Source organism: Lolium perenne, chromosome 3 (genome assembly GCF_019359855.2).
Source record: "Lolium perenne isolate Kyuss_39 chromosome 3, Kyuss_2.0, whole genome shotgun sequence".
Lineage (NCBI taxonomy): Eukaryota > Viridiplantae > Streptophyta > Magnoliopsida > Poales > Poaceae > Lolium > Lolium perenne.
In genome coordinates, this window is record NC_067246.2 from 148,394,794 (window position 1) to 148,422,366 (window position 27,573).

General features: G+C 43.0%; 3 protein-coding genes and 3 non-coding genes across 6 annotated transcripts in view; 5 read left to right on the forward strand and 1 right to left on the reverse strand.

Annotated features, from left to right (window-relative positions):
* LOC127327154 (large ribosomal subunit protein uL23) overlaps window positions 1-16,493 on the forward strand; it is a 48,252-nt gene extending 31,759 nt beyond the window's left edge. Inside the window, exons 2-4 of the mRNA XM_051353935.1 lie at window positions 14,970-15,025; window positions 15,776-16,134; window positions 16,223-16,493. Coding sequence (XP_051209895.1) covers window positions 15,014-15,025; window positions 15,776-16,134; window positions 16,223-16,307 — 456 coding nt within the window. The 5' untranslated portion in view covers window positions 14,970-15,013 and the 3' untranslated portion in view covers window positions 16,308-16,493. The remainder of the gene's footprint in view (window positions 1-14,969; window positions 15,026-15,775; window positions 16,135-16,222) is intronic.
* LOC127327153 (glyoxysomal fatty acid beta-oxidation multifunctional protein MFP-a) lies at window positions 1,328-9,915 on the forward strand. The gene is made up of 18 exons (XM_051353934.2): window positions 1,328-1,604; window positions 2,774-2,845; window positions 3,014-3,079; window positions 3,169-3,225; window positions 3,321-3,388; window positions 3,472-3,553; window positions 6,210-6,265; window positions 6,359-6,661; window positions 6,762-6,848; window positions 7,150-7,324; window positions 7,431-7,552; window positions 7,643-7,806; window positions 7,872-8,126; window positions 8,268-8,389; window positions 8,501-8,622; window positions 9,076-9,224; window positions 9,327-9,465; window positions 9,672-9,915. The coding sequence occupies exons 1-18, from the start codon at window positions 1,508-1,510 to the stop codon at window positions 9,705-9,707; spliced, it is 2,172 nt and encodes a 723-aa protein (XP_051209894.1). The 5' UTR covers window positions 1,328-1,507; the 3' UTR covers window positions 9,708-9,915.
* On the reverse strand, window positions 13,209-14,010 carry LOC139838018 (uncharacterized). Its single transcript, XM_071827369.1, has 2 exons — window positions 13,920-14,010; window positions 13,209-13,786 (listed from the first exon to the last, which is right to left on the reverse strand). The coding sequence occupies exons 1-2, from the start codon at window positions 14,008-14,010 to the stop codon at window positions 13,209-13,211; spliced, it is 669 nt and encodes a 222-aa protein (XP_071683470.1).
* Window positions 15,181-15,267, forward strand: LOC127327168 (small nucleolar RNA SNOR75). Its single transcript, XR_007868420.1, has one exon. It is a non-coding gene; the product is annotated as a small nucleolar RNA SNOR75 (small nucleolar RNA).
* LOC127327169 (small nucleolar RNA Z105) lies at window positions 15,332-15,396 on the forward strand. The gene has a single exon (XR_007868421.1). It is a non-coding gene; the product is annotated as a small nucleolar RNA Z105 (small nucleolar RNA).
* Window positions 15,552-15,625, forward strand: LOC127327163 (small nucleolar RNA SNORD18). Its single transcript, XR_007868415.1, has one exon. It is a non-coding gene; the product is annotated as a small nucleolar RNA SNORD18 (small nucleolar RNA).
* Window positions 16,494-27,573: the final 11,080 nt, after the last annotated feature.

The following is a 27,573-nucleotide window of genomic DNA, read 5'->3' on the forward strand; positions in this document are numbered from 1 at the left end:
TCCATGATCGGGAAACCTCGAATCATCGGATGACCAATGAGCTAGTTTGCATAAAGGACTATGGTTTGTTTACATACCACACATGTATCAATGTTTCTGATTAATACAGTTACAGCAATGACACAAAACATATTATAAACTAATTGAGATATAATAATAAATACCCTTTATTATTTTCCTCTAGGGCACTATCTCCAACATGGACCCACCACGTTCACATTATCCCTATATCTTCCTCTAATCTTCTCTGTTACTTCCGTTTTCATGCACGCACGCTTAGTATCAGAGGAGATCACCACACCACCGAGCTCTTCTCATCTAGAAGTTTTGCCCACGCCTCTGTTGGGTCGTTGTTCCGTCCATGCCGTCGCACTGCCTATTGGCGCCGCATGATGGAGCCACGACCGCCGAACGTTGTTGTACATGGTCATCGTCTGCCGCCTCCCCCGAAAAGGGTTGCGCTGACGCCTTCTTCTGTCCTCGCCGTGGTTAGAGCTGCTATTGCCACACCTTCCTCCGCCATTTCCCGCGGACGGAGCCATTGTCTTGGCGAACATGCACATGAGCGCGGTCAGCCAGCGCCGGAGATGGGGGCTGCAGCGGTGGATCGAAGTCCTAGCTCCCCAGCGTCCGCCGTCTCTGGGGGTAGTGGCGGAGGCCCGAAACCTAACTCTCGTGGCACCGATTTATGCTGCCAACGAAGGGCGGTAGTGCTACCTTCGATGGACAAGGATGCTTCCATAGGTGGTCAGCGATGCTACCCGTCGCTTGGTGGCGGCTGTTGGTGCCTGGACTTGCTGCCATGGGTGCACATTGGTGCTACTATCGATGAGTGGCTATGCTGTCGTAGGTGGACATATGTGATGCAAGGAGCGGACGGCGGTGCTACCGCGGTGTTCTAAAAAAGGTCTTCTTAAGTGGATTTGCAACATAGGAATACCTTTTTTGCTACAACTTTTCTACGATTTTGTTACCATTGCACAATATGTTTGCTACGGGTCTTCGGCGAGGCTGTTGTCGATGTTTTGCTACAATAGCGTAATTCTTTTGCTCCGAGGTCTCCGACGAGGTTCCGGCGGAGGTTCTGGCGAAGTCCCGGTGAGGTCTCCGACGAGCTTAGTCTTTTTCTTTCTTTTGGTTGACGAACTTTTTTTTGCTACATCAAAATAAAAGCGAGAATGTTTTTTTACTACGGAGCAAAAAAAAAAAGTGTCAACGGGGAGACCCGGAGCTGGGAAGCACTGTCCATTAAAAAATTATAATTCACCGCAGCCTGAGAGCATGGAGTCAGCACCCACGGTTACCCGTCAAAACTCACAACAGAGCCGCAAACCGGCAGGTCGATGGCGTCAGCACAACAACCTATACAGTACTAGCTATAAATTCCGGAGGGTAGTAGATAGAGAGATCTTGCAACCTCCCAACTCCAAGCAACCTGAGAGAGACCTGCAAGGAAGCTCTATCAACATTAGGCAGGCGGGGCGAGATCTCGGCAACCAGCGGAGCGATGGCGGCGAAGGGGAGAACTGAGATGGAGGTGGGCGCCGACGGAGTCGCCGTCATCACCATCTGCAACCCGCCCGTCAACTCCCTCTCTATCGATGGTACCAGCATCCCCGCCTTTGATCCCAATTTGTTTTGCTTCTATTTGTGTTGAATTTTCGTGGGGAGTTCGATGCAACTGCGGGGTTTGAGACGAGGAGAGTTGTGCTCGAGTGTTCTTCCTGCGATTGCTGCTAAGATAGGCTTAATTTTGCTTCCGTGAGGTTCTGATTAAAGATTGGGGGTCTCTGGAGGCACCGACTGGTGCGGAGCTGTGCAATCATTCCCGGTTTAACTGCTTCTTCGTAGAATTTTGGCCGGGATGGTAACATTAGAATTACTCTCGATTTTAACACTTTGTTTGTAGTACGATTTTGGTCCATCGTTGCAACAATATGGGGTTTGTGCGGTAGATTTTGACGCTGCAAAATATCTTCCTTAGAAATCAGAATGATCTGTCCTTTGCGTGTGCGTTGCCGTTGGCGTGATCTAACTGCATAGCGAAAACGGTTGTTGCCACCTGTTACAGGAACGACTCAAGGAGTACAGTACAGCATTGAAACTCAATTATTTTGCCAAACTTTCAGTTATTTTAACTACCTAAGAAAGAGTTTGATCTACCATAAAGTAAGGTAACCACTCCAGATTGCTACATTGATCAACTCAACTGTTTTGAGCGTTTGCTGGGACATAGAAGTATTGCCTCCCCTTTTCCCTAGCGCCTGCATTCAATGCCAATTTTGATTTGAGGAAAGGATGAACTAAGAGAAGCGTGAAGCAGTTTCTGTAGCACGGTGACAGCATGAATAATATGGCGCTTGGTTTATATTGTAGCAATTAAACTTGAAGGCTAGTCTGAAGCAATATCACTAGATATATATAGTTCCTGATGAAGAATTGTTGCTTGGTGGAGGTACCGGTGATTTTTTCTTGAAGTGGGCTGGATGCCAACTATTCTGAAATAACAGGAGATCAATATAAAACATACAGTTGTAGCAAAATTATTTGACATTCTACAAATTGTAAGTAGTCCATCTGAATCTGCACTGGCCACATGTTTATGCACCCAAACAGTTGGCCAACATTAACGAAGTTGTTGTCCTCCTAAAGTAAGCATGCACAAAATAATTAGATGAAACATAACTCGAAACTATTAACAATATGCTTCTAAAGATGATGTTATTGACAAATCTTTCGCCCGTAGTTGTTTTCACCATGGCTTTTTTTTCAGTACTGGTAAGCTTAAAGGAAAGCTATGAAGAAGCTCTTCAGAGGAAGGATGTCAAAGCTATTGTTGTTACAGGTACTTGTCAGTGCATTTTATAGGCAATATACATGACACCGTTGGAGGCAACTGGCCCTACCCACCTTCTCTCTGTCTGGACAAGCTGTTCCAATCTTATGCATTTGAAGAGAAAACTACTATTTGTTCCAGTGAGAAAAATGTTTCTTATCTCAAGCCTTTTGACAGGGAAAGGAGGAAAATTTTCTGGAGGATTTGATATTAGTTCCTTTGGTAATCTTCACAGTGGACAAAGTATGTTATGCTGATCTATCGTGCTATGTTGTTTGATGACTGTTTTATCTATTCTACAAATCTCATCATTATTTATATGTTTCTAACAGTTGAGCAGCCAAAGGTTGGCTACATATCAATAGATATTATTACTGAAACTCTGGAAGGTATATATGATTTATCCACCTTCTCTCTTGATTCATTAATGCTATTCTGCTAAATAATTGTTGTTGAGTATTTAATTACTTATCGTGTTAAACAGGAGCAACAAAGCCATCGGTGGCTGCAATTGATGGTCTTGCTCTTGGTGGAGGATTGGAAGTTGCCATGGTAGTTTTCTTCTTAACCTCGCCCAAATCATTTCAATTAAGAGGTGTTAGCTTATATATGAAAATTGTTGAATGTTGTATTAGGCATGCCATGCACGTATTTCGACTCCCACTGCTCAATTAGGTCTTCCAGAACTTCAACTTGGAATAATTCCAGGATTTGGAGGTAAAGTTTTTTATGTTCCATCTACCACTTATGTGGTACTAGAGATAATTCATTGTTGTGATCCTTTTATATATAAAGTGAAGTTAAGGATGGCAATGGGCAGGGCAGAGCAATACCTTACCCATACCCATATAGTCAATGGGTACAAACTTTTACCCATAACCTACCCATGGGTATAAAACTTTACCCATACCCATACCCGGCGGGTACCCGTACCTATTGGGTACCCAGTGGGTAGATCAAATTGTACACAAGTCACTCACAATTTTACATTTATTGATAATTTTTTATTATTAAAAATGAATTATCTCAATTCAATAACAGGTAGTTGAGTACATAACTATTAACAAAGTATAAAAATCACATTCTCATATTCTAACTCATAAGTCAACAAAAGTAGACATGTCACGTAAGAAATTGACAATAAATGAGCAGGGTATGGGTATACCCGCTGGTACTAGGCTATACCCGTGCCCTACCCATGATTTAATGGGTAGGGTATGGCCGTATGGGTACTACCCATGGTCATAAAAGTGTACCCATACCCTGCCCATACGGGTACGGTACCCGTGGGTAAAATTGTTCCCGCCGAGTGAAGTGGCCCTTAAACCATGCACTTTCATGTTAGTCTTGTAGCACTGAAACTACTTAATGCCATGTTTGTGTGTGTGTTTTTTAACAACCAGAAATATATTATATGTTAACCAACATTTGTGCAATTGTTCACGGTTAGTCCTGACACACAGGAACGAACTGCGTCATGCAACACACCTCAAGACCCTTCCTTTTACAAAATTTAGCAATGGTGTGAGCACCCCCATTAGCAATTTAGCATCTTGACGGGAATATGGAATACCCAATACTAGTCGGGTAGCCTAAACCGAGTCAGTTGGTTGGGTAGCCCCACGGCCAGTCGAGCCGCCACACAGGTGCGGGCAGCTCCGTACCGGGCCACGTGTCTAAGAAGGGGCTGCTACTGAGGAACTCCAAGGCAGGCGTCATCCCAGGACATGGGCAGGTTGCCAAAGTCAAGTCAACCTTCCCTGCCTTGGCTTGCCCACGCCTGGGTAGGTGGCCAGGACAGGCTAACAAGGCTTGGGCTTGGCCACGGCCGGTAAGAGCGCGCTGCCCTCAAGCCCAGTACGGCACGGGCCTTGTCCCGCACACGCGGCAGGAGCGACGACCCGCACGCCTCCGCGCCATGATGACGCCTCCACGAGTGCCAAGATGCTCCATCATGACACTCGCAAAAGTGTCACCCTGCTACTTCTGGACACCTTATAGTACTGGAAACTGCAGCTCTGTTGTGCCATGACGACTATGAGGCCGGCGGAGAGCCTCCCATATAGACAAGCCCTCCCTACTCTGAGAGGGTAAGACATTCTCATTCCAGTCCACCTTAAACAGGGCAAGCTGGAGAGCTCCGACTGAGTTCTTTCTTGCTCTTGAGCATACCTTACGCAAATCAAACATACCACATGAGCAGGGTTGTTACTGGCGATAATCCGGGGCTCGAACCTGCTCACCTCCTTGCATTGTGAGCTAACCCATCGGATCTTGGCCTCGTACCTACCTACAAATTATTGCCAGAATCAAAACCCTGACACATCCCGCTTAAATTTCACCAAGTTTACAATTTGAAGAAATCACATAAGTCCAAGAGCCTCCTTTAAATTAGAGAAAGGTGGCCTATCCATTGTTGGAACAGCGAGATGATGCATGTAGAGGCAATCAGTTTCTAGGATTATCAGAAGGCGCAAATCAAGTGCCAACCGAAGACCCTTCCAACAGGCATGGGATCAACTACCAACACACCCAAGCATGCCGTCATAAACTCCCAGGCTGGCATGAACACTTTGCTACTTGTGTCGCGAACAAAATGCCAGCACATTGGAGAATTCAGTGACGTGTCAAATCATGTATCAACATTTACCTTGCCCGGCCCAATGGCGTGGATGCCATCTCCTTGGCCAATGGTCCCAAAGCTTTATGATTAGTGATCCCCTCCCCACGGGTATAGCAAACATGGAGCCTTTCATTTGGCGGCAGTAGAATAGCTGTCATGCCTTGACAAACTGAAGAAAGGAACATAGCTCGCAAGAGAAAAGGACCAATGCTGCAATCGAAGCCTTCCCATTACCAAAAATTACGTCATAAGTTGCCGAGCTCCCCAGAAAAATGAATGGTAACTTTACAGCCAGTACATGTGTTTTCATGCATCAGTAAATTGAGGAATCAACCCGGACCAGAATTTTTTAAAAATCTCCCCTGGAAGCTCCGAAGCTGAGCAGAGTGTGCGCCCGAGTACAGGAGACTTTCCAGTTTCCACAGTTGATCAAAGCGCCCACTGTTTCTGTCCAGGATCATGAGGTCATCACTTGACATATTGTTGTGTAAAAAAACTAGCTTCTAGGTGCTACACACAGTAAAACAATCAAACTTCTCATAATACGAAGTCGCAAATTGTCTTCCATAAAATGGAAGACGGGTACTGAGCACCGCATCCGCATCATGAATGTTTTGTTTTTATCACTGTTGATTTTAGAAGGATATATACTCTACTATTGTTTTCTACTCTTCTGTCATATGCTTTATGTTCAATATGAAGTTGGTGTTTGTATATTCCATGTGATTGATCCTTATGCATAATTTCTAGGAACACAGCGACTCCCACGTCTTGTTGGACTGACAAAGTCACTTGAGATGATGTTGGTAAGTACTGCGCTGGAGCCTATTGTTTTCTATCTGTGACTTTCCTGGTTTCGTTCAACTACTTCAGTTAATAAAATAACCCATTTGCATCAGCTTTCCAAGCCGATTAAGGGTGAAGAGGCACACCAACTGGGTCTTGTTGATTCCTTAGTTTCTCCTAATGATTTGGTGAATGCTGCTCGTCGTTGGGCTTTGGATATCTGTGAACTGAAAAGGCCATGGATCAAAAGCCTTTACAAGACTGACAAACTAGAACCCCTTGGTGAGGCTAGGGAGATTCTCAACTTTGCAAGGGCTCAAGCTCGAAAGCAGGCTGCAAACCTTGAGCACCCACTTGTTTGTATTGATGTCATTGAAGAAGGTATAGTTTCAGGACCTCGAGCTGGGCTCTGGAAGGTACTTGATGCTACTTATGTTCTTACTTCTACTTTTACTCGCTTTCCTGTCTTAATCAGATTTACAGAATTTTGGATTCACTTCCTTAACGTAAATGCAGGAAGCAAATGCATTCCAGTCCCTTCTTTTCTCAGATACATGTAAAAGCTTACTTCATGTATTCTTCTCTCAGCGTGCAACATCAAAGGTATGTGAGACATCTTTCTTAATTGTTACTCCCTCCGCCCATGAATACAAGGCCACACTGTTTTTCGTGTCAAACTTTGACCAATGATTTAGTCAATCAAATATAAGTTATATGTCACCCAAAAATATAACATTGGAAAGTTCATTGAAATGTGCATCTGATGATATAGTTCATTGAAATATTTGGTTCACGCAATTATTAGTCAAAGCTCACCTCAAAAAAGAAAGTGGCCTTGTATTCTAGGATGGAGGGAGTACTATGGAATCACGCCATGTCTTAATCCTCTAAAAATATGCGACAGGTTCCTGGTGCTACAGACTTGGGGTTGATGCCTAGGAAAATAACGAAAGTTGCCATTCTAGGTGGTGGACTTATGGGTTCTGGAATTGCTACTGCGATGATACTAAGTAACTATCCTGTGCTACTCAAAGAAGTAAACGAGAAATTTCTGAATGCTGGAATTGACAGGATTAAAGGTAGAAACAAGATTTAGCCTTGTCATAACCTTGACTTTCATGTGAATCTCTTACACTGCATCTGTGCAGTAAAATAGAAAGTGATCTCACTAGTTCGATTCACCAGCCAATTTGCAGAGTCGAGTGAGGAAAGGAAAAATGACAGAGGAGAGATATGAGAAGGCTCTATCTCTTGTCACTGGTACCCTTGGTTATGAAAAGTTCAAAGAAGTGGATTTAGTTATCGAGGCAAGCCATAACTCTTTCTAATGCACCAGAATTACAAAAAAAATTGTCAGCTCATTTATGCTTAATTCAGTCATTTCTCACAATTTTCAGGCTGTTATTGAGAATGTGAAATTGAAGCAGCAAATATTTGCCGACTTGGAGAAGTACTGTCCTTCCCATTGCGTCCTTGCTACCAACACATCTACCATTGATCTTAATCTAATTGGAGAGAAAACAAAGTCCCAAGACCGTATAGTTGGTGCACACTTCTTTAGGTAACAGTGTATTTTGATACGCAACAACTCTGGATGTACACCCATTAACTGATTGCACTATGCAGCCCTGCGCATGTAATGCCACTTCTGGAAATAGTCCGTACCCAGCACACCTCAGCACAGGTTGTTGTTGACTTGCTGGATGTCGGGAAGAGAATCAAGAAGACGCCAATAGTGGTTGGAAATTGTACTGGTTTCGCCGTCAACAGGATGTTCTTTCCTTATACCCAATCAGCACTCCTGTTTGTCGATTATGGTATGGATGTTTACAAGATCGACCGTGCGTGTACCAAATTTGGAATGCCCATGGGTCCATTCAGGTCAGAAGTCAGATATATAATTATGTTTTGTTTTTCTGAGAATATATATGCTCCTACATCATTCTCAACATTTCATATGATGGTCTTTGAGTTATGTCAGGTGGACTCACTCTAGCTGCCAATTATTGTATGTTTATGCAGACTTGCAGATCTTGTTGGTTTTGGTGTTGCCGTGGCGACTGGTATGCAGTACCTTGAAAATTTCCCAGAGAGAGTATACAAGTCGATGCTAATTCCTCTTATGATGGAGGACAAAAGGGCAGGTAAAATTAACCAAACTGCACTAGTATATCATGCCTATTTGTTCTTTTGTGGTTAATGCTTGTACTGATTTCCGAAATGTGTTACCACACATTCAATCATCATCCATACAGGTGAAGCCACTCGGAAGGGGTTTTACAAGTACGAGGATAAGAGGAAGGCAACTCCTGATCCTGAAATTATGACATATATTCAGAAATCTAGGAGCATGGCAGGAGTCACACCAGACCCCGAGGTTTGGTTCTTCCTTTTATTTTTGGATAATCTCTGTTCTGTTTTCCTGGAAAATTCTGCAGCTTTTCCATGAAAGCATGTGCATTAATACAATGACTGTAGCGGTTCATGCTTGGTACATTTGTTTTTCTAGTCTGCTCTTGTGATTCTAGCAGTTGAGAAGGGTATACTAGAAATCTCAAAGTACTACTTTTACATTTTTATAACTATGTTGATGTTTATGTTTGAACCATGGGTGCCAATTATGGAAGCAAAAGAAAAGTTCGAAATGAATTTGTAGTATCTCCAGGACTAGATGAACTCATAGTAGTTCTGTTGTACATTGCATAGATGGTTATAGCGGTAAAAATATCCAGACAAAATTGACAAGATCCTTGTAGTGGTTAATGTTATATTTCTTGCAAAATAAATAAGTTGGCCTCTAGTGCTAAAACCTTTTGTACAAATATGTCAGCTGATGAAGCTAACTGACAAGGACATAGTTGAGATGGTGTTCTTCCCAGTCATAAACGAAGCCTGCCGTGTCCTTGATGAGGGCATTGCAGTCAAGGCTTCTGACCTTGACATTGCCTCAATCTTCGGCATGGGATTCCCACCTTACAGGTCCGTTTTAAGATACTTGGTTGAATTTGCGTCTCATTGTACAGGTCTGTTTTAGGAGATTTACTAACAACTAGTTGTCTGTCGATTGGTGCAACCAACCAGGGGAGGTGTCATGTTGTGGGGCGATTCTATCGGTGCAAAGTACATCCATGACAAGTTACAGGAGTGGGCGAAGCGGTACGGCAGCTCCTTCGAGCCTTGCTCCTACCTTGCCGAAAGAGCGGCAAAGGGGATTCCGCTGGTGAGGATGCCAATTTTGTTTCGTTGAAACATTATTGCCCGCTTCTTCTTTTATAGTATATGTTTTGAAAGTACTAGTTTCTATTTATTTTAGCCAGAACGCAAACACTAGACTGATTTTAGATAACTGATTCTTATTCTGATACCGTGTAATATTAGTACAATTACCCATCTAGTATCTAACCGGTGCTAAATTTCTATTTGCAGAGTGCACCATCAAATCAAGTCAAGGCTCGGCTATAAATGGTACACCTGATATTTCTGTCACTAAAGGAATTATGTTACCGGAGTAATAATGCTCAATCGAAGGCGGTGTTTAGTAAAGCTGAATAATAACACACGAGCTGTACTATCTGCACATGAAATCGTAATCACGACATGGACCCTTGGAGAAGTTTTTATATTATCTGTACAATAATTCCCGAAGTTCAGAAGAAATGGTACAAATTCAGTGTTCCATTGTAACAATGTGAGGAAGTTTTTTTTTTTTTTGGCACCGGTGAAGAAGAGTATATGGTACCTGAAAACTGCAACAAGAAAAATAGACAAAACGGTGTAAATATTTGTAGATTATTAGGGATTTTCTCCCTGGTCCCATTTCAAAAACTGAAACCATAGTTCATTACATGAAAGTAAAGCTAAAATTAATTTCAGAATAGCGGAAACTATAGAAGTTTTGGAGCAACGACAAACAGCTGCCGCAGCCAGGGAGAAAAAAAATCTTTCTCCTCATTTAATAAAATGGGGATAGGTATGTTTATCAAATCAAAAACTAATAATTAGTAAAAGGGAGTCATCTAAATGTCTAGTTGACTTTACATACGGTTACATGTTACTAACTCAGTTCCGACGAATCATACTTATATTTATTCTGAAAAGTCAAACTATGTAAAGTTTGATTAAGTTTTTAAAACAAATTATTAATATGTACAATATAAAATCAATATCGTTATAACATAGAAGTTGTTCATAGCTTTTTCTAAAAAAAATCAAAGTTTACTTAGCTTGATTTAAAAAATATATATGCTAGGGCTTATTGGCTGGTCGCAACTCTCAAGACATATTTACCACTCTTCTTTTTGAAACGGGATCATTATCACTGGAACTCTAGCTTTTCACTTATTTGTAGGCTGTTTGTTGGACATAACAGCTCAAATCACCAAATGGATCGAACAATTTCTACGAGTTTTTTTTTTTAAGAACATGCAAGCTGCATGTATCGACCACTCCACAGACGTCCCTTCAAGCACACACTATATGCCCAATGACTTGCAACACACATTCAAACAACCACACGACAAGAGCCTGCCTTGCCCAACATAGAGTAACAAAGCTGCGTCACCACTAAAACCGGCAGCCTCGCTACCATGATCCTAAACCAAGATGCTCATAGTCCCAAGAAGAAGTCGGTTAGTGACCGGCAAAATCCGACCAACTTAAAGAAGGCGTCGTCTAGGAAACTCCGGCAAGGAGTACATTGCGCCCTTGAGACTCATGCTCCAAGCAGTAGCCACCAGTAACTGCCCTGTGGGACTCCATGCGACAACATGGTGTTGACATCGCTTGATTCGGAACACTGGATCTAAAGTTTTTGCCGACCCTCATGGCGGGCAGCGCGATTGCGGCCATGATGACGCCCCCAAGGAGAAAACAGCGCCATTAGGTGGCACCGTCGTTAGCAAAATAGCGGATCTTTCACCCCGGCCCAAATGCCAGCCCCAAGGTCCATCGAAGAGAGCAACACCTACCACACCGAGAGGCCAGCCATACCTCGTCATCGGCGAACAGGAGGGTATTGACCACCATCCCACCTCATCCACCACCGATGACCTAGATGGCGCAGATCCAGGCTACCGCCACTAGCTCCACTGGACAGATCAAGAAGATCCGCCACCACAATAGACAGATCTTGGCCGAGAAGCCTCGATCTGGCGCCATCCACACATCATGTTGCCCCACCACCCGCACGGTCGGAGCAACCAGGCTACGACCACCAGCCCCGAGCCGCCGCTCCGGCGTCCCGTGACCACAGAGTTGATAAGTGAGGTACGCCACAAAGATTCGGTCAACCTGAGTTGCTCCTTTTGAAGAGATGTCTTCCATATCCGAAGTAGTTGCATTTTAGCCCGCCAACAACATTCGAGGGATCGTTTGTTCGAAAGAAAAACATTCGAGGGATCTTGAGCCTGATCATCACCATGTCGAAGAATTTATTAAGTTCCCATTCCCCCTCCTCCTCCTTGAGGAGATTTCCGGTTCATACATATTTCATATATTTTTTGCGAAAATTATGTTGATCAATTAATAATCATCAACAACATCGATCAATTAATAATCATCAATAGCAGTACAAACAGCCTCAAAAGTTATAAAATTACAAATAAGTCTTTGGAACACCTACAGACACTAGCGCGAGCCGAATGCACGGCACCATCTTCGCCAACCCCCATCATCCAAGCCCTGCAAAGCTTGTCGTAGTAGAGTTGTTTTAGTAGATAGACGGTAAGTTGTCGTGCACTCGTGCTGAGGCCCCAAAAAACCAGTGCACTAGAGCAACCGAAGATCGTAAGAGACTGAACTGAAAGCACACCAATGAATACGAAAACCGACCGGATCCCAGGAGATGACAAGGCACACGAACTTCACATACCAACCGGAGTGAGGATAGCACAGGGAGGACCTTATTCTAACTTTAGGATGTAGTTATCGTATCACTATCCCGAGAAAGACACTAAAAGAATCCTCCGGTCGGTGAGGGATCGTGGTCTGCCATACCTCAAAGGCCCCAAAGACACGGGAAGCGGAGTAGACCGCCAACATCGTCGGGGAGGAGACGATAACCTAGATGGATTTACTTTGGCCGCCTCCTCATCACCTCTGTCTCTAGACTCACATATCGGTTCGTCTATTGCTTTGCCAACCAGTTTCATGATGATAATATGGTAGAACATGAAAAACTTCCTCCCAAAGCAATCTAGCAACTACACATTCAAAAAAATAGATGATTCACATATTCTATATCTTTGCAAGGCTCACGTTCTAGAGGTTTGCGCATTCCCCTTTTCCTCAGATTCTAGTGGTACTTTCAAGCCTCGAAGTGCTGCAAGAAAAGTTGGTTACACCCCTATAAAATTTACCAGGGTGGCAGAGTGCACATGGATTTAGATGAGTAAATATCACTAATTAAAAACCAAAGAACTAGATATTTCTATAATTTTCTACCACAGTGTCATCGTAGCAGTAGTAAAAAAAAACATTGAAGTCAATTACCCTTCCACACCTCATCCACAGTTTTGGTTTATTGATTGGACAAGAAGAAAAAATGTTAGCCTCGGCTGCTATCTCCCAACTTTATTGGAAACTACTCCCTCCGGACCGATTTAATCGACGCGGGAGCTAGTACGTACGACGCGGGAGCTAGGCGTGAGAGTGCGTCGATTAAATCAGTCCTGAGGTAGTAGTAGATTCATTTTGGGCAGGTCTGATGGCATGGAAGGATAGTGGTTAGAAAATGGCACCCTTAGAGAACATTTTTTAACATTTTTTTTTATCAAATTGCTCCCCACGAAAGTGATACTACTGCCCCAGTTGCTAGGGCGTTCCCACCATATTGCGGCATGGAATGCCCTGCAAGAAGGTTGACCATGGTCCAATTGGTACCCCAAGTTCTGATAAAATTTACACATACATGAAAAGCAAATTCTTCGTGGGTTTCTTTTTTTTTGCGGGGAAAAGAGAAATTTATTAACTAGAATTGAGATTACAATCACTGGTGATCGCTTCAGTAACCTCCGATGGAGATTCATGAAGCCACACCTGAGTTCGTCCATGAACCTTACCTAGCTGGGCTAGACCATGGCTAACCATATTTGCATCTCTACTTATTTTTGCTAATCTACTTCCTCTTTCCCTTAACAACTCTCGTATTACATTTATCCTGAAAGTATAGGCGGATCTGTTTGGTTTGGTTCCAGTGATCAGCTCGACGACCGTCGAGCAATCAGATTCCACTATGAGCCTCAGGTCAGTCCATTGCAGGGCAAGGGTCACCCCCTCCTCAATCGCCATGATCTCTGCTTCCGTAGCATCGCGACACTTCTGCAGTTGACGACAAGCCGTGAAGATGACCGCCCCTTGTTGGTCACGCAAGATGCCAATGCCTGCCCGGTCCTCCCTCGAGAAAGCGCCATCCACGTTGAGCTTAACCTCATTATCCCCTGGTGGGATCCACTTCATCTTCACCTTCGTCGTATCCTCGACTGGCTTGTTGTTCTTCTTAAAGCCCCGGTGGTGGTCCACTACCATTTTTCCTTTTGAGATATCTGCATCAGGGAATTGCTTTATTAGCATAAGAGAATCTGAATAACTTACCAAAAACCTTCGGGAGCTTTCAATTGGAGGACACGGCTTGTTATGAGTCATTTCATTGTGTGCATGCCAGATTCTCCATATGACCATGAGTGTCCTTGCTCGCTGATTTTCTGGGATGGCATGAAGCAGGTGTATCAGCCAATCTATCCTCCGGTAGCTCCCAGACTTCAGTCATGGCACACCATAGAGCGCGAGCATGAGGGCAGCGAATAAAAGTGTGATAAGTATCTTCATCCTCTGTTCCACATAATTGGCATAAGGCCGATATTGCCATACCACGTTTCTTCATATTTAGCTGTGTAGCTACAGCATTCCGACAGACCCTCCATGCCAGAACCTTGATCTTAGGCGGTACTGGGCATTGCCATATTAGTTTCCAGCTATGGCTTGCACCATCTGGCCGAGAGCTGGTCGCACCTCGGTCCTGGTTCATCATCTGTTTGTGTAGCGCCAGACGGTAAGTACTCCTGACCATGAACATGCCATTCTTCTCTGGAAAATAGTACAAGAGTACAGTCCCGTTTTTCACTAATGAGCATTTAGAATTGAGCTAGATTAGGGTATTCACTAATGAGCATTTAGAATTGAGCTAGATTAAGGTATGGCAGAAGCCATAGCTCGCCACAAGCCCACAATGGCTCCTCCGCCACTGTGTGAACTCTATTTTCTTATATCACATTGGTGTGAACATTTTAGTTTAATAAAAAAACCTTTATCCAAAGGAGCTACTTGCACCCATAAAGACAATATATATTACTGATATGTACTAGTACTGTTAAACTTGATTTATAAATAAAATTCCATATATTTTAGCACCAAATGGAAGTCTTCTTTATATAGTTTTTCCAAATAAAAAGAACGGAGACAGGGCCAGGTTAGCTAGCTATGTTTCTGATCCAAAGAAGAAAAAAAAAAAACTAGCTATGGTTGGTGGAGGGGCCAAGTTATGGGCCAAAGTCTCCTCACACAAGATTAACGAATGCCTACCACTAGGCCCACCGAACAGAGCCCCAATGGGCGCATCGGTCAAATCTGAACCGTCCACTTGTGACCAGTCCAGCCCGCTTAGGGTTTTCCTTTACCGCAAAGACCTATAAGTACCAGCCGCCGCCACCGGTCCAACCAAATCACCATCTCCGCCGCCGCCCAAGCAGACGTGCTCCGCCGCCACTGCTGTGATGAAGGCCAAGGTTTGTTCACGGTTCTCACCTCTGCTTTATGATCCCATCAACATCTCATCGTGCTCGTATTATTTGGAGGCAGTGGTGCTTCTTTTGATTCGGTAGGATAAGTAGATTTGCTTGTGCTATTGATTTGTATGCCGTTTGTTTTTGCATCATGTGGTTCTCTGTGATGAACAAACACAGATGACGAGTCCGATATAATCCATTCTTTAAACCATGGGGACAAACGAGGCATTTGTCTGAGAGAACGCTGAATAGTTTTATTTGCTGATGATTTCTTCTTTTTGTGTTATGATAATGGTGTTGGCGGTGTTGGCATGATGAGGAAAACCTATGATTTCTGACATTTGATGATCAAATCCTCCTACTCATTCTGAATGCCATATTCACTGCTATTTATTTCTTTTCGGTCACATTATAATTTTTCTGACAGTAGTGATACGCTTGTCACATCGTTTATTCATGTGCTGCAATTTTGATACTATCATAGTGTATTAGCTACTAGCTTGTCAGCCGACGAATTTAGCTTTTCGGGACATGATGAAGAACTATTGGTCCGTGTTTCTGATCATTACGTGACGAATGAAACTAACCATTTCTGATCCCAGAATGCACCGCCAAAATCGTTGCTCTTTTATTCATTCATTCAATTTGTGGTGTAGCATGAGTTTGTATACTGTAAGTAGAACATCCAGATGCTTGTGCTTTGATCTGAAATAGCCTCACATCTTGTATTCTGTATCTTGATTTGGTTAGGTCCCTGCTAAGAAGTCCGATGGAAAGGCACAAGCCTTGAAGGTCGCCAAGGCAGTCAAGGCCGGAAGTTTAAAGAGCAAGTCAAAGAAGATCCGCACGTCTGTGACGTTCCACCGACCGCGGACACTCAAGAAGCCTAGAGACCCCAAATACCCAAGAAAGAGTGCGCCTGGCAGAAATAAGCTTGACCAGTACCAGATCCTCAAGTACCCCCTCACTACTGAATCTGCGATGAAGAAGATCGAAGACAACAACACCCTTGTCTTTATCGTTGACCTCAAGTCTGACAAGAAGATGATCAAGGCAGCTGTCAAGAAGATGTACGACATCCAAGCTAAGAAAGTCAATACTCTGATCAGGTCATTACCTTTGTCTATTCTCTTTTGTTATCCATTCGTGTTAGCTGCATCTTGTTTGGTGAGCTGAACGAATATTGTGGTCTTGTAGGCCTGACGGGAAGAAGAAGGCCTATGTGAAGCTCACGCCAGACTACGATGCTCTTGATGTGGCCAACAAAATTGGCATCATCTAAGTCTTGTTTTTTTAAGTCAGTGTGCTGCAGTTTCAGATTTTTTGGTGGATAAGTGTTTTGGGTATCGAACAGAACTATTTAGAGTTAAATGTTGAGTAATATGTAGCTCTAAACCTTTGTTGGGCAAATGTTCTGTGCACATTCCATTGAATGCACTGGAATCAATTGTTTCCTATGTTTCTAACATTTCAACCTTTATGAGATTGACTGGTAAAAATGTCTAGATCTGCTAACATGTATTTACGTCCTTTAATGTTGCTCTGCTAGTTGTTTTGGTGGATACTTTGTGTATTGTTTATCTCAGAGCATTATCTTTGTACATAAGTCAGTAGAACCACTTAATCAGTCCTCTTGTTCAAGGCAGAGTGGCAATCTTAGATCATCTGTAGCAGCTTGTGCTCTTTGTCTAAAAAGATTCCCCCAACCCTAGTCCATGGCAATCTTAGGGTGACTTCTTTTGGGCTTCTATCCCAGCTTATACGTCCCAAACAGCTGAAGCCCAAAAGATTAGGTCAGTTTCTCTAGGGTTTCCTTCCATGTGAATAAAATAGATTCTGCTGATCTATGATTTTTGTGAGGCTCTGCTCTAAAATAAAAGTTGTCTGTATCACAAAATTCACAACATAAGAGGCTACTTATCTGTATCACAACATAAGTGGCAGATGTGCTATGCAGCTTGTATCTGTAGCACGACATAATACTTTATCTGTATCACAGCATAATACTTTATCTGTATCACAGCATAAGAGGCAATGTAAATGAGTACCCTGATGCCTTATGTATTCACTTGTCTAGAAGAGGAGGTGGAGCCTAGTGTTAGGCTTGATTGGAAAGAGGAGAAGAACAAGGCCGAGTGTTATATTACTGATCTGTATATGTATTGTCCTAATGTCCTTTAAATTTGTCCTGTCATGTCATTTGAATTTGTACTGTCATCACTATGTCATTTGAATTTGTATTGGCATCACTCTATGTTATTTGAATTAGTACCACTTGATGAACCTATGTTGCTGATTTGGATTTGTATTGTCATAATTTCTCGTCTATATGAAGGCTCAAAATATTCTCTCTCCTATATTTTAATTGTACTTGACATTCTAGTATTTACCATTTTGACATTTAATAGATATTTCTAGTTCCCTCTCCAACTACTCCCTCCATACTGGTTTTGGGCTTCTTAGAGCAAGTAAAATAAGATTTATACAACATGCTATAAATATAATACTCCCCTCTTCCGAAAAAGGATGGCTTATCTAGATTCCTATGTATCTAATACCAACTTGTGATGCCACAAAACAGGTACCATGAGGGTTCCAGTGATTCCGCTAAAATCCGCACCAACTTGTGATGCCACAAAACAGGTACCATGAGGGTTCCACTGATTCCGCTAAAATCCGCATGTATCGATTCTGAGACGTCCTCCAATACGACGTACACGACGAATCACACATGTGATGGAGCGGTTACATTACACCAGGTTTACGATAGAGCCCACATCATATTTTAGCATGTAGATACATGCAAAGTTAGGATATCCTTTTTAGAACGGATGAAGTATTTGTACTTGGGACATCCCGGCCAGCGCCCGAGGCACTTTGACGGGAGGTGTCAAGGAGGAGGGGTGAGTCGCCGTCGTGGCGCCGCCCTGTCCCACGTAATCTGGTGGAGGGTTGCGGCCCAATCTGGAGATCAATGGGGTTAGGTCAATGCCCTACACTAGATCCCCTTTTTTCCTCTTCTCCCTATTCTGCATTGGAGACGACCAACGGTGTGGGGACCTGCTAGTCTTGCGAACAATGGCGGCGGTCCTAAGATTTCTTCTCACGTCAAGATGTAGATCTCCCGGTGCTTGTCCTCATCGATCTGGCGGATGAGTCGTGTTCCGGAAGGCTCCGCCGATGCTCATTGGGTGAATCAAACCTGGAGATTGCTGATCGGGTGGAATTCGGTCTTGCGCACCTGATGCATGTAAAATGCATACATGAACTTTGTCCTTTATTAGAATGAATTCCCACATATTTGCAACATATATGATGATAATACCATATTTTACATTGATTTATGGGGATTTACCAGTGATCCTCTTTATTTGGTTTATAACTCTACAGAACAGGAATTCCCTCTTTTGTATATTTTTCACTTTCAGAAGACCTATGCGGAGTCAAATTGAGCTAGAATTTTTGGAGGGTTAATTTTTTATCGGGAGAAGCAACCTGGGCACTGGAAGCACACCTAGAGAGTCATGAGGTCCAAAAGATGTAGGTGGCGCGCCCGGACAAGTAGGGCGCGTCACCTAGGCTCTTTTGGTCGTCGATCGTCCAAATCGCTTGATTCTTTCGCCCACCGACGTATTTTAATCTAAAAACCGCTGTATATATGGCCCCCAAGGGTTCTCGGGAGGAGAGCGACGCAGAAACACAGAAACAGAAAAATAGAGGTTGCAGCAGTGAATACTGGAGGGGGAAACTCCGTCGGAGCCGCCGTCAGAGGGATCTCCACCTTCTCCAACATCTTCCTCATCATCACCATGATCAAGAGGAAGTATTCCACCTCTGGACTACGTGTTCGTGGTAGTAGCGTGATCTATTTCTCTCATGTTTTTCATAGTTCTTAGTACCATATGAGCCGCCCAACATGATTATGGTCATATTTGCAATACCTATGTGGTCGATCTTTATTCTATGATATGATACCATGAGATTTTGCTATACTTTATGTAAGATGTATTATTAGATGCATATTATGTACCCGGTTCTTAAGTATTGGTTCTGATCCAACTTGTATGCAAGAATGTGTGTGGGGTGATGTGTGTGTGTTAGATGGAATAACATGGTTTTGGTGATTGAATAGTGACAACAAATTCATGATCTATTATGACTTTGCCTTTTTTTCTTTTGCTATCTCACTAGGGATAAAGTGAATGCATGTGCTATGTTCATTACGTGGCAAAAGTAATGATCTTGTTTGTTCAAGGTAGCATATTTGATATTCAAACATCATGTCAAAGTACTTATGGCTATACTCTGTTAGTTCTTAATACAAGATTGCTTAATGAAGTTATTCCTATCTTGTGGAGTATAAGAGAGATGTGTTGCATCATCTCTATGTTAGGATGTGATGCCCATATGGATGCTTATGTTATACATGTTGAAGTTATTTTCTTTATATCTCATTGATGAATTGTTACTGTTCACTACAACTTAAAAGAATTAATAGTCAAGTGAACCCGTGAACCTCGGTCTAATTTTAATCATAAGAAACACCTTTCCATCACTTTTGTCTTACTTTTTTTTATTTCCATCACTATTTTATCCAAAAATACAAAAATAATTTTCTTTCTTTGCACTCAAAACCCCAAAATAAACAAACCTTTACCGCTTTTATTTAGTTTATTTCAGTTGTTTAGTTTACTTTACTTCAGTTACTACATTTACTTTTACTTACACGAAACCTTGTGCTTGACAAACACACGGTGAAGTTGGGGACACAAGGCTTTATTCTATTTTGCAGGATTGCTAGAAGAAGAGAGGGGGAGACAACTCTTTTTTCCATTCTCCGAGAGTGCGATATAAACTCTCGAGTCACCCTTCTGAGGAAAATACTCTACTAACACAACACTCTGCACTTGGAGTCCCAACGCCATCAAGATATTTTCTGGCGCCATTGCCGGGGAGTGGAAAGAGTTACATCACAGTGGTTGTTGCGTGAGAAGCAATTCCCACAGCAATTACTAGACATTTTCTAGCACCTTTGCCTTCATCTTCAACTTAGTGCAAATACCTAAGCTTGGGGAGGTTGCACCACTGTGAGCTCTCTTATCTCTTTTAGATTTTGCAAAGTACTTTATTTGTCTTGTTTTTAGTCTTTACTTTCTTGTTCTTTCCTTAAAACACAAAAACCCATAAAAATGGAAATGGAAAATATAAAAAATACTCGTGGTATGGCTACTAGTCAAGAAAGTGTCACATTGAAAGAGAAATATAAAAATGCTATGATATTTATGAAATGTAGAGAATCATGTGAAGGAAAACGATTTAAAAGTTTCTTAAGGCATCTAAATAAAGCTGCTACTGAGTTGCTTGCACATTATGAAAGGTCTTGTAGCTTTTGTACTGTTGTGGTGAACACTTTGATTTTCAATGTAGATCCCATGAATAACATACAATTGCCACCTATCATACTTACAGTTATGTTCATAGGATGGAAGAAGTAGAACAATTTGTGAGCTTTATGACAGCCTTTGAATTTAAAACTTTCCTTAATGAGGTCTATGAAATTAGTGGTGTGACTCATGATTGTGATTTTGAGGTCTCTATTATCTTAAATCATTGCATAGGCGACTTTTCTGATAATATCTATGTTCTTGACTGTAATGAGAGATACCGTGCAACTCAAGAAAACACTGGCCTATTACATAAAGAAGAAAATGATGAAGTGATAGTTCCATCTAAGCTTGGGGAAGAGTGGGATCTTTCACCTTCTTCACCACCAACATGTGATGATAACTCTAAAACTGATTATGCTCTAGATGATGGCCTATTTATGCTTGAGAATCCTCCATTCTTAGAAAATACTATGTTATGTGAAGATGAAAATGATAAACTTGTTGTTTGTGATAATGTTCTCATCCATGAGAATCCCATGCTATTATTAAAATCTCATATTCACACAATAGAGGAGAAATATGCTTATGTTGAGAAATACTAGTATCGTTTGAGGCTATCTTATGCCTATGGAAAATATTCTTGCAGCAATGATCTCATGATTAAAAGTTGCACTAATAATTATTTTGAAAGAGTAAAGCATGATTATTAATATCTTAATAATTTTAATTATCCTCTTTATATGCCACAATTCTCTAAGATGCATGATTCAAATAGTCACACTATTAACTTTTCTTCTAGTAATTGCAATTATTATGAAAGAGGGGGATATAAGCACCCTCTCTATGCTAATGATAATTATAAGTTGAATTTATCTACCATAGATATGCTTTGGTATACTCCTATTGGATATGATTCATTCATATATAAAATCCCAATGCATAGGGAAAAAAGTAAGACTTTGTTACTACCTGTTGCATATTTCATGTTGTGTGCTAATGTGATTTAAAGTGTTAAAAATATTTATTGGTATTATCACACCATGGGACCCTGGCATATTGGTGTCATATATTATTTCTAATGATGAGAAGGAGATTATCAAGAAACATCACTCCTGCAACATAATTGTTCCTGTTAAAATAAGTAAGTAATCCTAGCTATATGGCTATAAAGGAAACGCTTTACGGGAGCCAACCCAAGATGTTTTTATATTTGGGTTTTATTTTGAGTTATTGTTGTAGCATGCTAGTTTTATTTTAGTTTAATCTCTAGTTTCTAAATAAAGTACCAAGTTTTTACCTATTTGGGTGATAAAAGTTGCAAACAAAATAGGGATTTCTATTTTCGTGCCCTCAGTTCCTTAGTTGTGCTCAGTTTTCCCCAGCTCCTTAGTTTTTCCTCTGTTTTCCCCAAGTGCTTGTTTGAAACCCGCAGAAGCAGCTCAGACGGCAGGATTCCCGTTAAGTTGACCGCTCCGTGCTGACGTGTGAGGCCGCGTCGTGTGGGCCCACGTCGCGTGGGGCTGGTAGAAAGGGACCGCGTGGGACATGACGAGATAGCGTTTGGTTGCACGTGAGCAGGAGCTGGGTTTTGTCTCTCTCGGCCATTGGCATTTCCCTTTTAAGAGTACCTTTTTTGCCTCCTTCTCTCTGCCTTTTTTCACCTAATTAGTATTAAATCTAGAGAAGCTTGTGTTTCTGTCTTTCTTCAATTATTATTTGTGCCTTTTGGCCCTCGTTGTTTTCCCAATATGGCAGCAAATCTAGTAGGGAGCCCAATCTAGTACTCCATCTGGTCCATATGTATGTAGTTAAATCTAGAAGCAAATCTACAGGGAATGTACGATAAATTCACAAGGTCATATAGTAGAATAGGGATAGATAATATAGATAATAAGCTGCATTCAGCAGCCAAACATAGTAGGGTTCGAGGTTCTTCACAGCAGTACAGCACCATCATACTAACAACATAACAACGAGGGATCCCTAGCTAACAACAAAGGGATCCCAACAACAAAATGGAGGAGGCAACAACAGCACACGTCCAGGACTCCGCCTGCCCCATCTGCCTCTGCCTCCACTTGTTGCTCCCCTTGGGAGCCTTGGGCTTGAGCGGAGGCATGCGCCCGCCGGAGATCTCCACCCGCTGGATGCTGCGGAAGTGCATGCCGAGCGCCAAGTGCTTGGCGCGGAAGGAGTTGGGGTTCACCGACGCGCCGACCTTGGGGTTGGTGTGGCCGATGTTCTCGGCATGCGTGAGGAGGCAGTTGAAGTCAGTGCCGCCGAGCCTCCTAGTGCGGAAGGGGCACCTGTAGACACCCTTGGCGATGGCGAGGTAGGAGACGTACTGGCCGACCTGCAGCCTCCGCAGCACCTGGCGAGTCTTGACGTCATGGTGCTCGTCGTCGCTGCCGACGTCGCTGCCAGACAGCTGATCCATATCAAACGGGAATTTATTAGTGAATGAGTTGCAACGATGACTAACGTGGATGATAACAAAGTTAGGAAAAACAGAGGCAGCCTCAGTTAGAGTGGACACGATTATATGTCTACAGGGACGGTGTAAGCGAACCAAAGCTCATGCACAACAGATTTGTACACAGAAATGGTTCGCTGAACCCTCCGTGTAAAAATCTGTGCCCACCGATTCATCATAGGCAAAGATACAGATTCCAGATCTGAACTTGAACACATTCCAGATTATTTGCAAAATTAAACGGTTGATATCTTTTGATTCGTGCATTAAAATAACTAATTGAGATCCTATGATTACTTGCATAAATTAACTGATTGAGATCCCATTATTACTTGCATAAATTAACCGAACGGCCGAACCCCAAATCTTAAACGAAATCAAGGAGGGATCAAAGCAAAATGGAATAAAATCGGCGCAAATATTAGCCCAATACTCATCCATCCACAGATCCATCTACACCAACACAATAGGGTTCAAAAAGGAAGCAAACCGTAGTTACCTCGTTCCATGGGTCCTCCATGGAGGTGTTGTAGGGATTCGTTGCATAGAAAACAAAAAATTTCCTACCGCGAACACGCAATCCAAGCCAAGATACAATCTAGAAGACGGTAGCAACGAGGGGATGATCGAGACTCACCCTTGAAGAGATTCCAAAGCCTACAAGATGAGGCTCTTGTTGCTGCGGTAGACGTTCACTTGCCGCTTGCAAAAGCGCGTAGAAGATCTTGATCACGGCGCCACGAACGGGCAGCACCTCCGTACTCGGTCACACGTTCGGTTGTTGATGAAGACGACGTCCACCTCCCCATTCCAGCGGGCAGCGGAAGTAGTAGCTCCTCTTGAATCCGGCAGCACGACGGCGTGGTGTCGGTGGTGGTGGAGAAAACCCGGCGGAGCTTCGCTAAGCGTGCGGGAAGTGGTGGAGGAGAGAGGGCCGCTAGGGTTTGGGAGAGGGGGGCGCCGGCCACTAGGGGGTGCGGCCACCTTGTGGTCTTGGGGTGGCCGGCCCCCTCCCCTTGTCCCTCATTATATAGGTGGAACACCCAAGAGTTGGTCTACAAGTCTTCGAATAAGACCCCAAACCAAAACCTTCCATATCACATGAAACCTACCCAAGCTAGGACTCCCACTAGAGGTGGGATTCCCACCCTTCCTTGGGAGGGGGTGGCCGGCCCCCTTAGGGGAGTCCACTTGGGACTCCTTCCCCTTAGGGTTGGCCGGCCATGGTGGTGGAGTCCCTTTGGGACTCCGCCTTCCAAAGTGGTTTCTTCCGGACTTTTCTAGAACCTTCTAGAACCTTTCGTAGAACTTTCCGGATCATTTTAAATCTTATAAAATGACTTCCTATATATGAATCTTATTCTCCGGACCATTCCGGAACTCCTCGTGATGTCCGGGATCTCATCTGGGACTTCGAACAAATATTCGAACTCCATTCCATATTTCAAGTTCTACCATTTCAACATCAAACCTTAAGTGTGTCACCCTACGGTTCGTGAACTATGCGGACATGGTTGAGTACACTCTCCGACCAATAACCAATAGCGGGATCTGGAGATCCATAATGGCTCCCACATATTCAACGATGACTTTAGTGATCGAATGAACCATTCACATACGATACCAATTCCCTTTGTCACACGATATTTTACTTGTCCGAGGTTTGATCATCGGTATCACTCTATACCTTGTTCAACCCCGTCTCCTGACAAGTACTCTTTACTCGTATCGTGGTATGTGGTCTCTTATGAACTTATTCATATGCTTGCAAGACATTAGATGACATTCCACCGAGAGGGCCCAGAGTATTGTTGGAGATATGCCCAAGAGGCAATAATAAAATGGTTATTATAATATCTTTGAGTTTATGATAATGTTTACATACCATGCTATAATTGTATTAACCGAAATATTGATACATGTGTGTTATGTGAACAACAAGGAGTCCCTAGTAAGCCTCTTGTATAACTAGCTTGTTGATTAATAGATGATCATCGTTTCATGATCATGAACATTGGATGTTATTAATAACAAGGTTATGTCATTATATGAATGATGTAATGGACACACCCAATTAAGCGTAGCATAAGATCACGTCATTAAGTTATTTGCTATAAGCTTTCGATACATAGTTACCTAGTCCTTATGACCATGAGATCATGTAAATCACTTTTATCGGAAAGGTACTTTGATTACATCAAACACCAGTGCGTAAATGGGTGGTTATAAAGGTGGGATTAAGTATCCGGAAAGTATGAGTTGAGGCATATGGATCAACAGTGGGATTTGTCCATCCCGATGACGGATAGATATACTCTGGGCCCTCTCGGTGGAATGTCGTCTAATAGCTTGCAAGCATATGAATGGTTCATAAGAGACCACATACCACGGTACGAGTAAAGAGTACTTGTCAGGAGACGAGGTTGAACAAGGTATAGAGTGATACCGATGATCAAACCTCGGACAAGTAAAATATCGCGTGACAAAGGGAATTGGTATCATATGTGAATGGTTCATTCGATCACTGAAGTCATCATTGAATATGTCGGAGCCATTATGGATCTCCAGATCCCGCTATTGGTTATTGGGTGGAGAGAGTACTCAACCATGTCCACATAGTTCGCGAACCGTAGGGTGACACACTTAAGGTTTGATGTTGAAATGGTAGAACTTGAATATGGAATGGAGTTCGAAGTTTTGTTCGAAGTCCCGGATGGGATCCCGGACATCACGAGGAGTTCCGGAATGGTCCGGAGAATAAGATTCATATATAGGAAGTCATATTCCAAGTTTGGAAATGATCCAGTGCATTTATGGCAGGTTCTAGAAGGTTCTAGAAAAATCCGGAAGAATGGGGACTCCACTAGCATGGCCGGCCAGCCCTAAGCGGAAGGAATCCCAGGTGGATTCCACCCATGGTGGCCGGCCACCCCACCTAAGGAAAAGGTGGGAGTCCCACCTTGGGTAGGACTCCCCCCTTGAGTAGGTTTCCCACCTTTGGGAAGTTTTGGTGTTGGGGTCTTATTCGAAGACTTGGACTACAACTCTTGGGGCTTCCACCTATATATTGAGGGGCATAGGGGAGGGGGGCGGCCACCACAGAGCCATAGCTTGGCCGCACCCCTTGAGGCCGGCCACCCCCTCTCCCAAACCCTAGCTGCCCCCTCTCTCCTCTTCTCCCGCACGCTTAGCGAAGCTCCGCCGGAGATCTCCACCGCCACCGCCACCACGCCGTCGTGCTGCCGGATTCAAGTAGGAGCTACTACTTCTGCTGCCCGCTGGAACGGGGAGAAGGACGTCGTCTTCATCAACACCGAACGTGTGACCGAGTACGGAGGTGCTGCCCGATTGTGGCACCGTGATCAAGATCTTCTACGCGCTTTTGCAAGCGGCAAGTGATCGTCTACCGCAGCAATAAGAGCCTACTCTTATAGGCTTTGGAAATCTTCAAGGGTTAGTCTCATTCATCCCCTCGTTGCTCCCATCTTCTAGATTGCATCTTGGCTTGGATTGCGTTCTCGCGGTAGGAAATTTTTTGTTTTCTATGCAACGAATCCCTACAGTGGTATCAGAGCCGTGTCTATGAATAGATGGTTGCACGAGTAGAACACAATAGTTTTGTGGGCGTTGATGCTCTTGTTGTCTTTAGTTTGAGTACTTTGCATCTTTGTGGCATAGTGGGATGAAGCGGCTCGGACTAACTTTACATGACCGCGTTCATGAGACTTGTTCCTCATTCGACATGCAACTTGTATTGCATAAGAGGCTTTGCGGGTGTCTGTCTTTCCTACTATAGTGAAGATTCAATTTACTCTTCTATTGACAACACTAGTATCACCGTTGTGGTTCATATTCGTAGGTAGATTAGATCTTTCTCGAAAACCCTAAACCACGTAAAATATGCAAACCAAATTAGAGACATCTAACTTGTTTTTGCAGGGTTTGGTGATGTGATATGGCCATAATGTGATGATGAATATGTATGAGATGATCATTATTGTATTGTGGCAACCGGCAGGAGCCTTATGGTTGTCTTTCATTTTCATGTTGAGTAGTATTTCAAAGTAGTTGTAATAGTTGCTACATGAGGTGAACAACCATGAAGACGGCGCCATGGACCTTGACGCTACGCTGACGATGATGGAGATCATGCCCGTTGATGATGGAGATCATGTCCGTGCTTTGGAGATGAAGATCAAAGGCGCAAAGACAAAAGGGCCATATCATATCACATATGAATTGCATGTGATGTTAATCCTTTATGCATCTTATTTTGCTTAGAACGCGACGGTAGCATTATAATATGATCCCTCACATTAATATCAAGATAATAAAGTGTTCTCCCCTCGTATGCACCATTGCCAAAGTTCATCGTTTCAAAGCATCTCGTGATGATCGGATGTGATAGATTCAACGTTCATATACAACGGGTGTAAGCCATGTTGCACACGCGGAATACTTGGGTTTGCTTGACGAGCCTAGCATGTACAGACATGGCCTCGGGACAATAGAAACTGAAAGGTTGAACACGAGTCATATGGATGATATGATCAACATGTTGATGTTCACCATTGAAGCTACATCATCTCACGTGATGATCGGTTTTGGTGTAGTGGATTTGGATCGTGTACCACTTAACAACTATGAGGGATGTTGTATTAAGTGGGAGTTTACTAGTAATTAGATTA

Bases quoted from the DNA above. Each gene is read 5' to 3' on its own strand.
- LOC127327153 (XM_051353934.2), top strand. From the start codon at position 1,508: ATGGCGGCGAAGGGGAGAACTGAGATGGAGGTGGGCGCCGACGGAGTC. The intron at 7,325-7,430 runs GTAGAAACAAGA...TCGATTCACCAG, and splicing joins TGGAATTGACAGGATTAAAG to CCAATTTGCAGAGTCGAGTG. The intron at 7,553-7,642 runs GCAAGCCATAAC...CACAATTTTCAG, and splicing joins AAGTGGATTTAGTTATCGAG to GCTGTTATTGAGAATGTGAA.
- LOC139838018 (XM_071827369.1), bottom strand. From the start codon at position 14,010: ATGACTGAAGTCTGGGAGCTACCGGAGGATAGATTGGCTGATACACCT. The intron at 13,787-13,919 runs GTCATATGGAGA...TCCCTGATGCAG, and splicing joins AGCGAGCAAGGACACTCATG to ATATCTCAAAAGGAAAAATG.